General features: G+C 42.0%; 1 protein-coding gene across 1 annotated transcript in view; it reads left to right on the forward strand.

Annotated features, from left to right (window-relative positions):
* Positions 1–19,351, forward strand: part of GLI3 (GLI family zinc finger 3) — a 223,866-nt gene that overhangs the window by 172,122 nt on the left and 32,393 nt on the right. The window contains exons 7-9 of the mRNA XM_077809222.1: positions 7,554–7,770; positions 9,325–9,438; positions 10,956–11,096. Coding sequence (XP_077665348.1) covers positions 7,554–7,770; positions 9,325–9,438; positions 10,956–11,096 — 472 coding nt within the window. The remainder of the gene's footprint in view (positions 1–7,553; positions 7,771–9,324; positions 9,439–10,955; positions 11,097–19,351) is intronic.

Raw genomic sequence — 19,351 nt, forward strand, 5'->3', positions numbered from 1 at the left:
TGTTAGCATGGAGTAATCCAACACGCCCCATGCACAGGAATTTTAAAAACCATTTTAGAGCACGCTTATAAAAAATGTGTCCATCTTTTTCATTAGATTTTTCCTCAGTTAGCTTGTTGCACAGCATTCTGCTAAAAGACACCAATTGCCTGTGTGTGTATGTGTGTGTACAGTGTAATCCCATCACACATGGTCTATAACAGTGGTGGGCAACCTGCAGCCCATCTAGGTAATCCGCTGGTGGGCCGCGAGACAGTGTTTACATTGACCGTCCGTGGGCATGGCCTCCCAAAGCTCCCAGTGGCCGCTGCACGTCATAGTGGCCTGTGCTGCTTCCTGCCGGGAACGGCGAACCGCGGCCACTGGGAGCTGTAGGCAGCTGTGCCTATAAACTGTCAATGTAAACACTGTCTCGGGGCCCGCCAGCGAATTACCATGATGGGCCACAGGTTGCCCAGCACTGGTCTATAGGGAACCCAAAACACAGCGTGTATACTGTATGCAGGTAATCTGTGATATCAGCATTTGAACACACCAGTTTTTGCTGAATATTCAGGATCCACTAAAATACCTTCAGTTTCCAAGTACTCTAACCAGCTGTTAAAGGCATTCCCCATTTGATAGGGGGAATGGGTCAGTTAACATTTACTAAAACTTCATTGAGGCCTGTTGCATGAGCGGTATCCATACTTCTTCATCCCTATCAGATCAGATTCTATTCTTGCCTTGGTTTCTATTCTCAAGGTGACATTGGGTGCCTCGTTTCTTCCTGAATCATGATGCAATGAAGAACACAGTATCAACATAGATATAAAAGGTTAAGTCACAGCCTGAGTCACTGGGGACGAGAGGGACTCTGCCCCAGAGAGAGCTCACAGAGCCATTCTATCTGAGACAGCCAGATTGTCTTAGAGGGCACTGGGAAAGTACATGCAACAGTGGCCTTGATTATATCTCTGAATGACTGTGAGCTCCTCTACATGCTGCCGTCAGTCTGCTGGCTGAAAGACTAAGCGATGGCCCCATCACTGCCAGTCTACAGTAGGGTGTACAGTGATATAGCTGGTATTAGGTCCTTAGGTAAGGGAGAACCTGGACCTGGGATTGTGGTTGTCCACTGAGCAGAGTGAGAGTTCTTTGCACTCTCTCCTCTCTTGCACAACCCCATAGGACCAGCCACAATCTTGCCCCGGAGTATATTCTTGAGATTTTTTTTTAAAAAAGTTCCCTGTTGCTCCTGACCTAGCTACACTAGGGTTATGCAGCTAGATGTGGTCAATATTTGTACAGTGCTTTGTACGTGCCATGTAAGTGCAAAGTACTGTTGTTATTACCTCAAGCAGGACTTTTAGTCAGTGCAGTGGTGCCCAAACTTTTCCTGTCCCGTCTCCTTCCCCCCCTCAACCAGTAATGGAATCTGTCCACACCAACCCTCCTCCATTACAGCACGGTTGGCTCAGCAGGGGAGCTTGGGCTGGGGGCTGAACTGGAGACGAGGGAGGAGGTGGGCCTAGAGGCAGAGCTTTCCTGGGGGTGGAGAGGGAATGAGGGCAGAGCTGAGCTGGAGCTGTGCTGGGGGCAGACCGTGGCTGGGTGGCACTCCTCCCATCCTCCGCTGAGGCTGGCCAGTGCCCTGCCGCATGGCCCCCTGAACATTCCTCTGCACCCCCTAGGGGGGCACACCCCAGTGGTTTGGGGACCACTACATTAGTGCCTTGTGGATTATTACCAACGGGAATACTTTAAAAACACACACAGTATATTACATGGTGTGGAATTACAACAGAGAGAGGACAAACCTTAGGAAAAATCACAGTAATCTTTAGGAGCTCAGACTAAGAGAAGACATGGCAGACACTAAGCAAGCAGGAAGAATAGGGGAGTGAAAGGGGAGGTGGAGGACAACTCTAGTAATTAAGTGATTTTCTTTTTAGTCAGGTGAGTGAAGGGCTTCTGCATCAACACATGCTACACACGGTCTTCAGTGAGAGAGTTCTTGAGAACAAAAGCACCATAATGAAAAAGTATGAGTTTGGTGTGAGGTCTTTCAACCATGCAAACATTTTGTCTTGGCCCCTGGTAGGGCCAGATGAGATGAACCAGATGATTTGTGGGAGTGTTGTTTTGAAAGGACAACAGGAAAAATCTCAGTAGCCTTGCCTTGCCTTGATCCCCCTGCAACAAGAGAAAGCAATGAGAGGCTGGTTTACTGGATTTGTTAAACTTGCCACATGCTAATTAAGATTCAGGAAATCCATTCCAGATTCTCATTCAGTGTCAGCAGTTTTGTGTATCCCAATTCTTTTGGACTTCACCATTAACTGTATTGTTCAGCAGTCTGAGTGATTTCTCAAGGGCAGCAAAAGAGCTGCTACTCTCTGTTCCCCAAGATCCCTCTCATCCTTTCTGCTTCCGTCCCACCCTTTTCTAAATCATAAAGAGCAGCCAAACCCTCCTGATGACAGCATCTTATGTAAAGGCGACCTTGAGCCCAGCCAGGTCATCTTGTCTAATAAGTGGTCTTCAGAAACAGTTGGAGAGAATTGTTCTGAGGCAGGAGTCTCAGCTAGTTAGGATGTCAACTTCATGGCTCTACAGAGGTTGCCATTTTTGAGTTGTTCCACTGAGATCTACTAGCTAATTGATACCCCTTCTTCCTATGCTGCCTCACTAACTACTTTGCCAAATTTGAGTGGTACTGTGACCCCATGCACTTGGGGGTGGGGGGAATGACCCCATGCAACACCAATTCCACAGATTTGGTCCAGCCTGCCCACCCTCAGAGGGGCTGGGGCAAACCCAAGTGCCACAGCAACCCTGGAGGTGGTGACGCCCTGAGCGGGAAGCTGAGCCCAGCCAGCCCCGTGGGATAGAAGCCAGGAGAGAGTGATTGGTGTCATGTTCTCTCATAAGCACCACCCCTTGATGTATCCCCACCCCACAGCCTGATAACACCACATCTCCCATACTTCCTGTGTGCCCCCTCCAGCTCCTCTCCTATTTACCCTTCCCCACAGCTGTGCAATTCCAGTTTTCTCATGCCAGCCGCACATCCCCAACCCCTTCTGTCCCCAACCACTTCCCCCAGCCCCCCACTTTACCCTCTGCCCCTCATGGGCTGTCTGTCTGGGCTGTTTGTTTTTGGGGCCTTCAGATTTCTGCCCCTTCCCCCAGAGTCCGCTGTCCTTATATCATTCCTCCAGTCTCACACTGAACCCCTACACCCTTCTGCCCTCTGGTTCCTTCCCAGATCTCCCAACTCCTTCCTCACCAAACCCCCAGCCTCCCCAATCCCCACACTTCACCTCCAGGCCTGCGGATTGCACCCCCTCCACCTCTTTCCCATGAGCTGTGGGTATGTGTGTGTGTGTGTTTTTGGGGGGGTCTTGGCTCAACACCCCTCCTCCCAGTTGCTGGTGGGGGGTCCCCAGTTGTTCATATATGGCTGGAGAGTCTGGAATCTTAGCTCTGATACCTCCACTCTCCTGCTGGACTCTTATGGGGGATCAAATATGTGAGTAGAAAACTTTAGTGTTTTATAGTCTTGTAGCTTATGTGAAACAGTTTAACATTTTGAGAATGAAATGTTATGAAGTTCTGAACAGTTGAATCGCCATGTTTGAGGTGTATAATTCAAATTTCAGGGAGAAATTCCACAATAAAAACCTGCACTGGGGCCCATCTTTGTGTTCTTCTGCCACTGGGTGGAATATGTGTTGTCAGGCAGCACATGAAAATCATGATATCTTATTCTCAGTTCTTGCAGTAAGGTACTGAATAAAAGGGAGAAAATACAGAGACAAGGATTCTTCCTCTTTCCAGCCTCACTCCCCTGCTGAGTTTTTTTTAGAGCTTCTTATGCTATTGCTACCTTCCAATATACACCACTTCCTACGAAGATGGGAAAAGAGTCTGTTTTGTCTGCCATGCTGCTAGTTGTCTGTCCAACTTGTAATCTAGCGCACAACTTTGAAATGCCAGGTATATTGCTGTGAAAGAGTTAAGTCAATAAGTCATGCCCTCTATTTGAAGAAAGTGGGGTGAATACAGAGGGCCTTATGGGACAACATGGTGGCCATTGTAAGTCATTTGCATTATTCATGCTGGATATTTTACAGTTGCATGGATGTGGGAATAAAGCCTTCTCTTTGATAACGTGTGCATTACTCAAAGCAGTGCGAAGAAAGAGAACATCTCTGTAGGCTAGGGTTTATCATTTTCATTCATCTTACTGGTGGGTGGCAGCTAGGGCCATCTTTGAATTGTACTTGGGAGAAAAAAGCATATAACACATCTCCTGTTTCCTTTTTAAAGTGCCCATTTCCATCATGAGATCTACTGATGAAAAGCGCCACGTAAGAGCTAGGTGGTATTATTTTTAATATTATTATATTGGGGAGCACCAATATAAAATATAGCAGCACTGTCTGACTGCATGCAACAAACCGTTGGGAGTCCATTAGTTTAAAAAAAGAAAAGCAGTACTTGTGGCACCTTAGAGACTAACCAATTTATTTGAGCATAAGCTTTCGTGAGCTACACCGATGAAGTGAGCTGTAGCTCACAAAAGCTTATGCTCAAATAAATTGGTTAGTCTCTAAGGTGCCACAAGTACTCCTTTTCTTTTTGCGAATACAGACTAACACGGCTGTTACTCTGAAACCTGTCATTAGTTTAAAAGGCATCTTAAAGTTGGAAGTAAGATACAATGTTTGTGTTGTTTTCATGTATGTGAAATGGGGAGTGGAACGTGGTAATCGTTGGCTAAGAGAAGGTCCTTGTTAAGTGCGTGTGCCTCTCTTTGGCGGGATTAAGTCGAGAATATTACAAATGTTATTCGCTGAGCTCCAATAAGTATAAGTGAACAAGTTGCTCAGGAGCACTGAGTGCAAGTAGAGCTCACTAGTGGTGGTCTTGCAGTTTCTTTACTATCCCACAAAGATCCAGATCCAAAGGTCCGACCTTGACATTTCACTGCCAGCATCTCAAGGCACTGATATCACAACAGCCATACTGCCTCATCAAAGGAATCTCTGTTTGGATTGCAGGCTGTCCAAAAGAACTGATTGTAAGAGATCTTTTATGCACCATTCCTTTTAGGGCTAAATTTCACTCTAGGTCGGAGATGACCGTGTGTCAAAGGCAGTAACATATAAGTTTTTAAGAACAGATTTTAGCCATTAATATCTTGTGGATTAAAACGAATATCACTTTTTTTTAGTATGTAGGACCTAACATATAGTGGCCAAAGTTTTCAAACCCAAGTGCCTAAAGTTAGGTTCCTAAATTTATATTTGAACACCTAAGTGGCTGGATTTTCAAATGTGCTGACCACCTGCAGCTCCCATTGAAGTTAATTTTTATTTGAACTGGTGCAGGTGAGAAGAGGATCAAGCCATTTGTGTCTCTACATGTTAAGTAAATATTATAATTTATTCCCAGAACACACCAGGAATAAAATACCAAGCACTTAATTCACATTATTTGAGTATTGTATTTGTTGACCCAGAAGAACTGGGTAGCATCCTTGGGACTGTACCACCTAGATTTTGGACTACGTGTGACTTTGGACCTCCACCTGATTAATCTGTAGTATCTATAGAAACATAAATGCTTAGTAGGGCTACACGACTGCTGTTTCAGACTGGTGTGTGACGTTGTAATTGTATGTTATTTTTAATGAACAGAACAGTGTAGTTACACTTAGTAATGTGTTCACTAAAAGGGAAAAGGGGTGTTAAATCATTGTGTTCTTTGATGAATGGCTTGTACACTGAAGAATAAATTGAACAAACTGGCATAGAGCTCAGTGAACATGAAATCAGCTATTAGAAGAAAGCTTGTGAACAAATTCTGAGCCTGATATGCATCTTTTGATTAATGTCCTATCAATCATCCATAGTGGCTACCTTAGCTAAGTCGTGCTGTAATCATTCATGGTTGCTTACAGGAACACTGGCAGGGACTGTAGGGCTGCAATAACTGAATATTATTACTGATTTCTCCCTAACTCTTGCTGTGAACAATTACTGTTTTCACTACATTTCTGCCTCCCTTTATTAAAAGAATACAATGCAAAATGAAAAGAGAGTTCCTCAAAGACTGGTAAAATTCTCCCAGGGTATTCTTAATGATATTCTGTCCTAAATGGGCAGACTACTGTAATGCGGAGTTCTCACCAGGAATAATAGTAATGTAATCACGTTGAAGCGGTCTCTTTATGGATTGTAGTCAAACAGACAAAATGTATAGTCAGATTAATGAACATAGGCTATCTGTAGAATTATTACTTAAAATGGTTGAAATGATTTGAATTATTTTTTATCTCAATGTTTTCGGTTAATGTGCTTAACAGTAACAGCAATTAAGACCCCAGACTTTAAATTTGCATTAAAACCACCTTTGACATTACAAGAAACCTCGATTCTTGCAAGTTATTATTTTTTTGTACACGCACGTGTCCAAATGTTTTTAATTTGCCAGGATCTTTTAATTGATTCTTTTTAAGAGAGAGAGAAAAATAAAAAATACATTTTTTTTGAATACACTTTTTCTTTTTTTTTTTGGCCAATGTGATTGTAAGCTATTGGCAAATGATTGCAAGACTATCCCATGGACTTGTCAGAGGATTTAGCTTCAAACAATTCATTTCTAAAGCATGGCACAAAAACAATGATTTGGCACTACCTACTAGTAGAGAGGTCTTTAGACTGCTGTGTAATTTCCTCAGAACTCACACTAGTCTGGGAAATACAGCGGGGTAATGAAGTGATGACAGGTATTAGCATGCATAATGGGCTTTAATAGACATTTAGTGTTGTTTAACTAGAAGAGGGAGAAGTGCTTTCCCATTGGAATATTTCTACATTGAAAAACATTGATCACCAATTTCAGAGGGGAAAGGTTAATCCATCAATTTCTGTAACCAAACGGCACTGATGGAAATTCTTTAGGTGACATTCTGGATGAACTGAGCTTTCCATCTTTACAAACAAATGAGTGATATGACAAGCATGTTGTTCAAACCACATTTAACCAATTGATTTTCTCTCCTCTTGTAATAAGATCTGGAGACATATGAACGCGCATAGCATGAAAGGAATTGCTTCATACACGAGAACATACAGAGCTACTTATCAATAAAAGTACTAGCAAACATGTAATCGCCCATTCTTTTTCTTTATATAAAGTTTGTTATTGTAATAAATAGCTGTTATTGAACTGCTTGCCTCTTATTTCCGATTTCCTGAATTTTATTTCAGGCAGCTTTGTGTGTATTGTTGGTAAATGGGAGTCTTTTTAATGGAAGGGTAGAAACATGATATTTTGCTATAATATCATTTTTGCTCTCAGTAATCAATTTAACCCAGATTTGGATTTAATAGCAATGTTTGTCATTTGTTGGGGGAGGGAGAAAGGGGGAGGAGAATGAGAGGGAAAGGGATAGCTTTTTGTCTATGCTACTGTAATAGCTGGAAATGTAAACTACCTGTACAACTCAACACAACAATGGTCCTTATCTCTTTTTTGTTTGTTTTTCCTCCTAAATTCAGTCCTGCTCTGAGTTTCACTTACCCTCCCACACCGGTATCCCTCCAGCAAATGCATCAGCAAATTATAAGTCGTCAGCAAACCCTAGGTTCGGCCTTTGGACACAGCCCTCCACTCATCCATCCTGCCCCAACTTTTCCTACCCAGAGACCTATCCCAGGCATCCCTAGTGTCCTGAACCCTGTCCAGGTCAGCTCTGGTCCTTCCGAGTCCACGCAGGTGAGAGCAAACAAAAGAAACCTTTGCACCTTGTTAATGTAAAAAATAAAACAAATCACATTGTCATGTTAGCAATTAATCACTACAGTCACTGAGAACCTTGGATAACAACTTTCTTGCGGCTATGGCATTTGCAGTCCTTTATTATAAATCACAGGAGTGTATCTGTGATTTCTGATTGGTAGAATGCTTTCTGTCCCTCATAAATATTTCAGTGACTCCTTGTTCCCAACTGTCTCTCCTGAATCAGACAACTTAATCCAGGTGTGGAGTGGGGGAGGAGGGAAAGCATGTAGGAAACCACAGCGTTTTAAAGATAGGAACTGCTCATTCCCAAATCAGGCTAAATATAATGACTATACAGATGTAGGGTGACATTCTACTCTGCTGCACAGCGTAAATCCAGAGAAACTCCACTGATTACTTAAGGTTTTTACTGATTCGTGCAGAGTTTGATTCACTGGACCTGGATTCATCATTGTAGTTGCACTGACACATAACTGGAGTAGTGCAGTAGTGAATCAGGTTGATATTTTGGATTCATTATGGTTTATGTTGTCGTTGTTAATCATTATTTGTTTTTAGCATGGCCTAAGATTGGTTCCTTGTTGTACTGGCTGCTGCAAAACTTGGAGCTAATTCCTGCAACTGGATCTGGACAAATCCCTGCAGAGCCCCCGTTGATTTTAATGGGGCTTCAGGCAGGTTCAGAGATGCACCCAGCAGATCCACTTGCAGGTGCTAGCATTCAGAACAGCCAAGGCCGGCCTTACGGGTGGGCAACATGAGCCTCTTCCCAGGACATTGTGGTCAGAGAGGTGCCGTGGTCAAGAGACAAGGCGTGGGGAGGGCCTGGGATATGAGGCTGCGGAAGGGAGCTTGTGGCAATGGGAGAGATGCAGTGTGAGCCAGGGGCCATTTTCTCTAAGGCCAGCCTTGAGAACAGCCTGAGATACAAGAGGTGAAATGCTGGCCCCAGAAATATCAGTGGAAGTTTTGCTATTGACTACAGTGGAGCCAGGAGTTTCTCCCGAGATTTTTTGGCCTATGGTTTTGTATTAGCTCTCAGATCTTCTCCTAATTCCACCACTATAAGTCTCAGAAAAATGCTGAGATTCTATCTACAGATATAAAATAAAATATATAGCCCTTCTTGTAAGTAAACTTTCCTTCTTCTCATGTTGATTGCAGCTAATGCACAGTGATCTCACATTTCAAAATGGTAATCACCTTTTGAAGTCCTAATTGCGTGGAATATTGACTCCTTATTACCCTTCCCCATCCTGACAAAAGCAACAATGGTTTATAATAATGAATTACACAGAGTGTATTCACTTATATTTTTCCCCCTCTCCATTACACGTTCGAATGATGCAGCTATTCTGCAAGTTAATGCTATGTAATTGAATACAGTATAATGGCAATAGCCAATATAATTAACAATGTAGCATCTCCAAATAAAGTTGTTTAGCCGATGCTGCATATTTCCGTTTGGAGCTCTGTGTATTTATCACACTCTAATTTTGTCTTTTGGGGGAACAATATCTGCAGCAGAATAAACCCACAAGTGAATCTGCAGTGAGCAGCACCGGGGATCCAATGCACAACAAGCGTTCCAAGATAAAACCAGATGAGGACCTCCCCAGTCCAGGTGCAGGAAACATGCAGGTACAGCATGCAGGTTTCATTAATCAGACTTTCATCTCACTGCCAGACAGAAGGCACATCTTATCTGTAGCACGTTTTAAGGCTTTGTGGCCCTTGGCCTAGCATACATGGATGCACACACACACTGCATCAGTCCATAATACCAAGGGATGATTATAGAATCAAATGTGAACAGTTATGACCTGGTTTGTTTTATATTTTTGCTGGGGGAGCGGGTGGGGAGAGACTTGCATCTGTGTATGTCTTTAGAGGAGTTTTCAATCCTCTGTTTGCTGTGGTGTATTTGGTGATAAAAGGTGAAACTGAAGCACTTAGGCCCTGCTTCAGCAGAGTATTTAAGCACATGCTTAAAGTTACGCACATGCTTAAATCTCATTGACTTCAACTGGGCTTTGCATGTGCTTCAGTGTTTTGCAGATTCAGGGCTTCAGCATATGATTCTGATCTCATTTGCTATGCTTTTTCACCAGCATAACTCTCTGACTTTGATAGAGTTACTTCTGATTTACACCAAGGTTGGTGAGATTAGAATCAGGTCCTCAGTCTTTTCACTGAATCCATAAAACCAAAACCAAAGTCCATCTAAATCCTGCTTGGGGGTCTGAAGTAGAAAATAGCATGTCTTCATAATCTGAAACAAATGTTCAGAAAGACTCCTAACATCTGACTCTTAGCCTGAGCAAATAGCAAGCTGGGCAGAATGGGGCTCTGCTAGGAACTGAACCTATACAACCACACACATACACACGTTCTGGGAAAAAACCAAATGCATCCATCAAGTATCCTGAAAATTATCAGTCTAATTTTGGAAGAAGTTTCACATTCCGAGCCTATTACGGGATTCAGAATTGAAGTACATTTTAGATTGATGATCTTGCTTGCAAGTGCAGCCATAGTATTTGTTCCCAATTTTGATACCCTTACTCATACTGAATAATATTTCACTCAGTCATAATCTCACTGAAACAATTGGGACAACCCATTAAATTAATCCAAGTATTAGAAACAGGCCCTTTATGATTTTATTTTAATTTATTTCATTGTGACTTCTAGTTATTTTTATTAAGACGTTTTGACCCTTCACCTCCCTTCTTCCCCTAACCCTCTTCCACCTCTCATTGATATCGAATGCCAGCAGGTTTGAATAATTCGGGACATGATCTGCCTTTTCTCTTTTCCTCTTCTATCAGTTTGTGTAATAAGGCACCACGTGAGGAGGTTCCTGCAGAAATGATCTGCACTGGATATTTCTGGAAAATATATTGTTAAAAGAGGGAACCAGCTCTTAGAGAAATAGCCCATCTCCACTGTTTGGTTTACAAGGCCCACTCAGGGCTTCTGTGTTTTACATGTATGTGGGTAATGAGCTGAATCAAGAATAAATTAATCTAAATTGGGCTTTTCTTACTGTACCTTTCCTTTAATATTGAAGTAATTCATCTTTCTTCCCCCTCTTTATCAGAGTTTCTTCTCACCTCTCTTCACACCTGGATTGTTTTTTGTTATTTTTCCCCCAGGAACAGCCAGAAGGAATGACCCTTGTAAAGGAGGAAGGGGACAAAGATGAAAGCAAGCAGGAGCCCGAAGTGGTCTATGAGACGAACTGCCATTGGGAAGGCTGTTCACGAGAGTTTGACACGCAGGAACAGCTAGTGCATGTAAGTTAATGGTATTCAGGAACTGGGTTTTAAAACTATGTGACCTTTTTCATGGGGGTCAGGTTCTCTGACCCTGTGCTGAGTCAAGTTTCTTAGCTAACAGCGTTGCAAACTGGAGAAGGGTTTATGAGTTTCTGAGAATAAAGAAAACTGTGAGCCAGAGTGCTTGACCTGTTCAGTCAGCTAAAGCTTAGTGTAAAATTCAATAAAGTCTTCAATAGAGAGTGTAATGGCTCTGATCCTGTAAGCCAGCAAACACTATTTTGAGTTAGAGACTTTGATAGTTATTGAGTAATAGTAAGCTGGACATGAATTATTATTAACCTTTACCCAAGTTTGATTTTTTTTCCTAAAGGGATTATAACAATAGAAAGAGGAGAAGGGGAAATTCTTCCCTCCCCCAAAGGATTTACAGTTTATTTTATGTATCAATTTACTGTAGTATGTGCACTGAGGTGGATTACTTGGCTGGATATGTATAAACTGGGTTACTGCAGTCCCTTGAATTAAGGCAAATCTTGTAGCCTTTTTTCATTCCAGGTCAAAGGTTAGTCACACACACACCTCCCACTAACATTTTTTTTTTTGCATTGTTTACAACTGTGCAGTACACTTGGTGAAATATTGCACCATCAAATATAAGAATATCTCTTAGCAAACACACTCTTCCCCTATTGCTAGCCCATGGCAACTCTATTGACTGTACCTCTGTTAAATAATCAAATAGCCAAATAGTAGAACTATTTTAATGATGAACTTCTAAAAAATGATCTCCTGTGCCCTGACTGGGGATAGAGATGCATACCAATGTTATCAGTTGAAGACAACAGAGCATCAAAGCCTCGATGTTTTGTGAAAAAACACCATACACAGGGCTGTATATAATGCATAATTCATTCCTTTATCGGGCCTATAGTATTAAAATAAACCTGTTGATAAATGTACAATTTTCCATGTTTTTTTTATACATTCTAGAGCACTATAGGTCAGACCGTCCGCTGGTGCCCATCTACACTGGCTAACGATATTGCCCAGTGGGACTAAGGCTGCATTAGCAATTTCCCGTCAAGACATATTTAACAGTAACAAATTTGTGATGCAGAAATTATTGCTGTATCACAGATTAGAATATGCCAAGTAGTTCAAAAGTAAATTTATTTCAGTGACATTATATTTTCACATTTTTACACAAGCGTAATGGGATTTTTTTTTTTTTTTTTGGAGACCATGTGAATTATTTTTGAGCAGAGGGGTAATATTTTTTTTTAATGAAGAACAACTATTTCAACAGAAGCCACAAAGACTTTGAATTTAGAAAATTAGGCCCCAATCCTGCGGGACGGGTCGGTTTGTTTTCCTGCAGTGTCCACAGGTTCGGCCGATCGCAGCTCCCACTGGCCACGGTTCTCCGTTCCAGCCAATGGGGGCTGCGGGAAGCATATATTCCTGATATATGCTAATGATTGCAAGATTGAAGTATTAGGATGCTTGGAAAATATTTCTGAATATTCAGAAATGATCCAGTGTTGATGATGAATCATTTCCACCAAAATGTTGGAACTAAAAGAGAAAGGCAGACTAAAAATGCCTTTGGTAGTGAAAAAAGAGGAAAGTTGAAATTGTAGACATACAATCTAATTGAACTCTGCTGTGCATGTTATATAGCTAACATATTATAGTATTAAATGGCACTGCAATGTGAGATTTTAAAAGTGGAGATTGTTACTGACCTGATTTGCAGAGGGACCCATTACATTGGTAAGAGACAGCAGCAAGAATTACATGGAAATAGAATGTTTCTTATATTTGAAAGCAATTAATATGGGACCTCACAGCATTACAAAGAAAAAAGTTCTCTGTGGCAGGGACTGTGTCTTCATATGTGTTTGGACATGCTTAGTACAACAAGACCCCAATTCTGATTGGGGCCTCTCAACACAAATGAAATAATAAGAGCAATAATAGTAAATAATAATGATAACTGCCACTTCAAAGTAGTACAAATCAAACTACAAGAGTCAGCATGATCCAGTGGATAGAGCACTGACCTGGGAGCCTATTCCTGACTCTGCCATTGATCTGCTATCAGATTTTCAAAGGTTTTTCGGCGCCTAATACTTTAGAAAATCTGGCCCTTCACCTCCGTGAGCCTCCTTTTGTCTCTCTTAGATTGTGAGCTCTTTGGAATAGAAACTGGCTCCTACTATGTGTACAGACAGCACGTAGCACAATGGAACCTAGATCTCTGCGGGTTCTAAGCACTTCTGTAACAGATGTAATAAATACTTACAACTGGGAATTTGGCCAACAGCATTTAATAAAAACAGTATATTAATGACAGGAGGAGATTTTCAAAGGTGCAAATTGCATTTATGTGCTTAATTCCCACTGAAGGAGTTAGGTACCTAATTAGCATTTGGACTAGGGCTGTCAATTAACCGCAGTTACCTCACACGATTAACTAAAAAAAATTAATCGCGATTAAAAAAATTAACGATGATTAATCACACATTTAACAATAGAATACCAATTGAAATTTATTAAATATTTGTGAATGTTTTTCTACATTTTCAGTATTGGTTTCAGTTACAACACAGAATACAAAGTGCACAGTGCTCACTTTATATTATTATTTTCATTACAAATATATGCTCTGTAAAAATGATAAACAAAAGAAATAGTATTTTTCAGTTCATCTCATACAAGTACTGAAGTGCAATCTCTTTATCGTGAAAGTGTAACTTACAAATGCAGATTTTTTTTGGTTACATAACTGTATTCAAAAACAAAATCTAAAACTTTAGAGCCTACAAGTCCATTCAGTCCTACTTCTTATTCTGCCAATCGCTAAGACAAAGAAGTTTGTTTACATTGACGGGAGATACTGCTGCCTGCTTCTTATTTACAATGTCACCTGAAAGTGAGAACAGGCATTTGCATGGCACTTTTGTAGCCAGTGTTGCAAGGTATTTACATGCCAGATATGCTAAACATTTGTATGCCCCTTCATACTTCGGCCACCATTCCAGAGGACATGCTTCAATGCTGATGATGCTCGTTAAAAAAATAATGCATCAGTTAAATTTGTGACTGTACTCCTTGGGGGGAGAACTGTATGTCTCCTGCTCTGTTTTACCCGCATTCTGCCATATATTTCATGTTCTAGCAGTCTCGGATGATGACCCAGCACATGTTTGTTTTAAGAACACTTTCACAGCGGATTTGACAAAACGCAAATAAGGTACCGATGTGAGATTTCTAAAAATAGCTATAGCACTTGACCCGAGGTTTAAAAATGTGAAGTACCTTCCAAAATCTGAGAGGGACGAGGTGTGGAGCATGCTTTCAGAAGTCTTAAAAGAGCAACACTCTGATGCAGAAACTACAGAACCCGAACCACCAAAAAAGAAAATCAAACTTCTGCTGGTAGCATCTGACTCAGATGATGAAAATGACCATGCGTCGGTCCGCACTCCTTTGGATAGTTATTGAGCAGAACCCATCATCAGCATGGAAGCATGTCCTCTGTAATGGTGGTTGAAGCATGAAGGGACATATGAATCTTTAGCGCATCTGGCACATAAATATCTTGCAACGGCAGTTACAACAGTGCCATGCGAATGCCTGTTCTCATTTTTAGGTGACGTAAACAAGAAGCGGGCAGGATTATCTCCTGCAAATTGTAACCAACCTTGTTTGTCTGAGTGATTGGCTGACTAAGAAGTAGGACTGAGTGGACTTGTAGGCTCTAAAGTTTTACATTGTTTTATTTTTGAATGCAGGTTTTTTTGTACATAATTCTACATCTGTAAGTTCAACTTTCATGATAAAGAAATTGCACTACAGTACTTGTATGAGGTGAATTGAAAAATAATTTTTTTGTTTTTTTACAGTGCAAATATTTGTGATCAAAAATAAATATAAAGTGAGCACTGTACACTTTGTATTCTGTGTTGTAACTGAAATTAATATATTTGAAAAAGTAATAAACATAAAAAAATATTTAAAATTAATGGTATTCTACTGTTGTTTAACAGTGTGATTAATTGTGATTAATTTTTTAATCGCTTGACAGCCCTAATTTGGACCTTTGAAAATCTCCTCCTATGTCTTTAATATTATATTGCTTTTATTAAAGACTGCTGGTCAAATGCAGATGTTCCCCCTCTGAGGTTCTGACATTGTGTGCAGTGTGTGTCCATGCAAATTAGGGTAAGATAGAATACGTAGTTGTGTAGTGTGAGTATATTAATTCTTATTTAATATTTATCTTGAGGTAGCAGCTGGAGGCCCAATCAGGATTGGGATTCCATTGTATTAGACGCTGTTCAGACCTCTACAAAGAATGTCCTTTTATTGGCATGAGTTTGTAATAGCTGTGTGACTCATGCATGAGTGAGTTATGCAAGTCTTCACAAACAAGTACAAACAAATTGGTTAGTCTCTAAGGTGCCACTAGTACTCCTTTTCTTTTTGCAAATAAAACCTCTGTGTCACACCATTCTACCATGTGCTCCATAAATTTCACATATTTTACAGAAAGGAGAGAGCTTTAACATTTTTAAATTGGAACTGTAAACGTGCCACTGGGGCAGGACTGAATATTGGCTACTCTGCATGAGACCACTGTAGTTTTTGAGGAAACGCCATATTTAAGTAAAAGACAGAGATCTTTCTCTAGCAGATTTGTTTTGTTTTAAGCTGCTGAGAGGTTTGCTATGTTCAAATGAATTCCAGTGCAGAGGGATTAGTGGGCAGAGTGCAGGTGAAGTTGTGTGAAGGGCAGGCTAAATGCAATTTATCACATAGATATCATCACTACTTGTGTGGGAGGAAGATATTTATTTGTATTTATCTGTGTGTGTATCTCCTGATTCTACTCTCTCACTGAAATAGCTCTGTTGACGTCAGTGAATTTGCTCGTGATTTTCGCTGGTGTAATAACAGGAGAATCAAGTCATGTGTGTGTACGTGTGCGTGTGTGTGCACATAGGCGCACGTACTACGTCTACAGAGATTTTAACAGGAAACTTCTCAACTTTAACTATGGCAGAGCTGGTGCTCTGCTACCATATAGATCAGAGGTGGGCAAACTACAGCCCATGGGTCACATCCGGCCTGCGGGACCATGCTGCCCGACCCCTGAGCTCCTGGTCGGGGAGGCTAGCCCCTGGCCCCTCCCCCACTGTCCTCCCTCCCCCTCAGTAATGCCGCCGCACAGGCAACGTGGCTTGCGCCCACCCACCTCCCAAGCTTTCCAATAAGCCTGTCCTGCCGCTCTGAGCGGCAAGGTAAGGGGTCGGGGGCTGGGGGGGGGTTGGATAAGGGGCAGGAGCTCCCAGAGGGGCAGACAGGAAACAGGGAGCGGTTGGATGGGGTGGAGGTTCGGAGAGGGGGTGGTCAGGAGACAGGGAGCGGTAGGGGTTGGATAGTGGGTGGGGTCCTGGGGGGGTGGTTAGGGGCAGGGGGTCCCGGGAGGGGGCGGTCAGGGGACAAGGAGCAGGGGGGGTTGGATGGGTCAGGGGTTCTGAGGGGGGCAGTCAGGGAGCGGGAAGTGAGAGGGGGAGGGTAGGGGGCAGGGCCCAGGCTGTTTCGGGAGTCACAGCCTTCCCTACCAGCCCTCCATACAGTTTCACAACCCCGATCTGACCCTTGGGCCAAAAAGTTTGCTCACCCCTGATATAGATTATATAACATACACACAGACTATGTATGTGTGTATATGTACACACAGCATATATATTACAGGACAATTAAATCTAAATCTTAGGCATACTAATCACTATTTGATACTATTTTTCTTGCACTGCTTGTGTATCCTAATTTCCTCTGCCATTAGTATGAATTGTCGGTACTCAACAAAAGCAGGAGTGGACCCCAAGAGATGGTGTTTTCTTATTGAATTTATAAACAGAACTTTACCTGCTCTGCATAAATAAATAAAAATATACACAAAAGAGGTGTTATGGACCCTCCCCAGAGGATTTGACACTGTAACAATTTCAGTGGTGGTTCATATTTTCAAGTGGTGTGTGCCACTTAGAACTCAGCATGGTTAAATTTTCCCAATACATACACCAAGAGGCAAGGTGTTAAACCATTCAGATGCTGTGCTTTATTTATAGCACCTGTCCATCCTTCCCCCCTCCCCCCAACAGTTAATAGAAAGATTCATGATTCTTCATGGTTGTCTATCTCGTGTCTGACAGTACCGACTGCCCTGCTAAAGCAAGTCACTATCTATAATTGATATCCTTCTATGGAATAGGGTGCCGGTTGCAATTGAAGGGTTTTGCTGAAAGCTCTTAAATCCTGACAAGTTCTGCCCTTGTTCTGGTTCAGTCGCTGAGCTACACTGCTGGAATTCCAGGGTTATTTGAACTTGGTGCAAAAGGGGTGCATGTGTTTCACATTAGCAAATCACAAAGTTGGAGAGTAGTATTAGGGCCTGGGCTATATTCGCCTGCCAGGTACATTGAACTCCTGAAAAGCTTGCTTACTTCCATTACTGTTTTGCACATGTGTGTTACATACTTCCTTCTGTACATCCTTCAAAAAATATCTTATTTATTTTAGCACTTCAGTTTGCTGCTGGGGTCTTTATCATGCAGCTGTTTAATTAATTTCTCTGCCCAGCGAGATATTATAATTGGGCTTAGCTGAGCTCAAGTTTGTTTTAAATATTTGATAAATGTTCTCTAACGCCCAGAAGCTAATAAGATACTGTATATTTTTTTAAATCTGCTTTTTATTGCAGTTTGCCTTCCTCCCACCCCACCCCAGCCCCAAGAAATCCGTGAGACTAGAAAGAACAAAATATTACGAAGGGGTTAGACATTAAAGATAAAAAATTGTTAAAGAAAATTATCCTTAAAGGAAACGAATGAAGTTATTGTTTAAATATTAACACAATGGCAATCAGAAAAATGCAACACTGTTTCTCATCCCTCCCCTGCTTGCTGTGTAGCCTTGATGATAATTATTCTTTTATTTGAAAACACAAATAGTTATACTTGAAGAACTATAGACCTATTTTGGTTAGTGTTTTCCGCTTAATCGTACAGCAGTAAAATCCTCTTATGGTTCTTGTGTTTGATTATACAAGATCAAGAAAGCCCTAAACTCAGACTGACAGCATACATTTTGCATTTTAATTTTCTGAATCCTTCCTATGCATTTGTAGGGCTAGGTTGCCAGATATGCTCCCCCAAGGGTGGAGGGATACCACTGCCCTTGCGCTCCACTGAATGCAAACCTGCTATTGTAACTAGCACTTCTGTGCAGGCAGTGGGAAGGCTACTTGTACTTTATGCACACCTCTTGGCATATACACAAGGGTCAGCCACAGTCTGGCCCTTGATATTTACAAAGACCAATCTACGATCTGCAGCATGGCCTGTACCCAATAGGACTTGCCAGGTATTGGAGCCATTCAGAAGAACCAACATGTGGCATTTCCTTCATTGACTTTCCTCCAGATTCTTCCTTGGAGGCAGAGGGTTGCACCTCACTCTCACAAAAGAAGCAGAGGGTTCAGCCCCCAAAGCCAGGCCATGCTCCCAGATCAGGGCTACCCACCAGGACATCTAGGCCAAGCTTTTCAGGAATAACTAGTGATTTTGGGTGTCACAATCTATGATACCCGATCTGAGGCACCTTAAATAAGGCCTGATTTTTCAGACACTGCTAAGCACTCAGCCACTGAATATCAGCCCCCTTTAGGGTGATGCAAGTTGGGAACCCAAAAATTGAGGCACTGGAAATTACTAGTCACTTTTGAAAATCTTGGCTATTCTGCTTCTGCACTGCCTCCTGGTGCTGCTTCTGTTCCCTTTCGGAATGGCTGTGGTGGGCAGGGATTGGACAGAGCTTCCCTTAGCTACCTACAGTGTTCCAGGGCATGGAAAGGACTCCATTCCCCATGCTGAGACTATGGGCAGGTTACTGGCATGGATAAGAGGTTGCAGGGTCAGGCTGTGACTGAGCATGTGAGACGCACCTGTGTGCACATTCAAGAAAAGGTCCTTGAAAATCTTATGGCCAACGGAACAAACAGACCTGCATGGACCAGGATGGCAGGGTTCCACTGACAACAATTTAGCTGTGCATTGGCATCTTATTTTAAATAGGCAGTTACAAATACAGCCCTTCTCAAATGTGGTTAGTCATCTGCTGTATTCTTTCTTTCTTTTCTTCAGCGCTGACCATGCGTGCGGCACTGTATGTAAAGGCATGGCCCCAGTAATTGAGGGGCT

Source organism: Eretmochelys imbricata, chromosome 2 (genome assembly GCF_965152235.1).
Source record: "Eretmochelys imbricata isolate rEreImb1 chromosome 2, rEreImb1.hap1, whole genome shotgun sequence".
In the NCBI taxonomy this organism is placed as follows: Eukaryota; Metazoa; Chordata; order Testudines; family Cheloniidae; genus Eretmochelys; species Eretmochelys imbricata.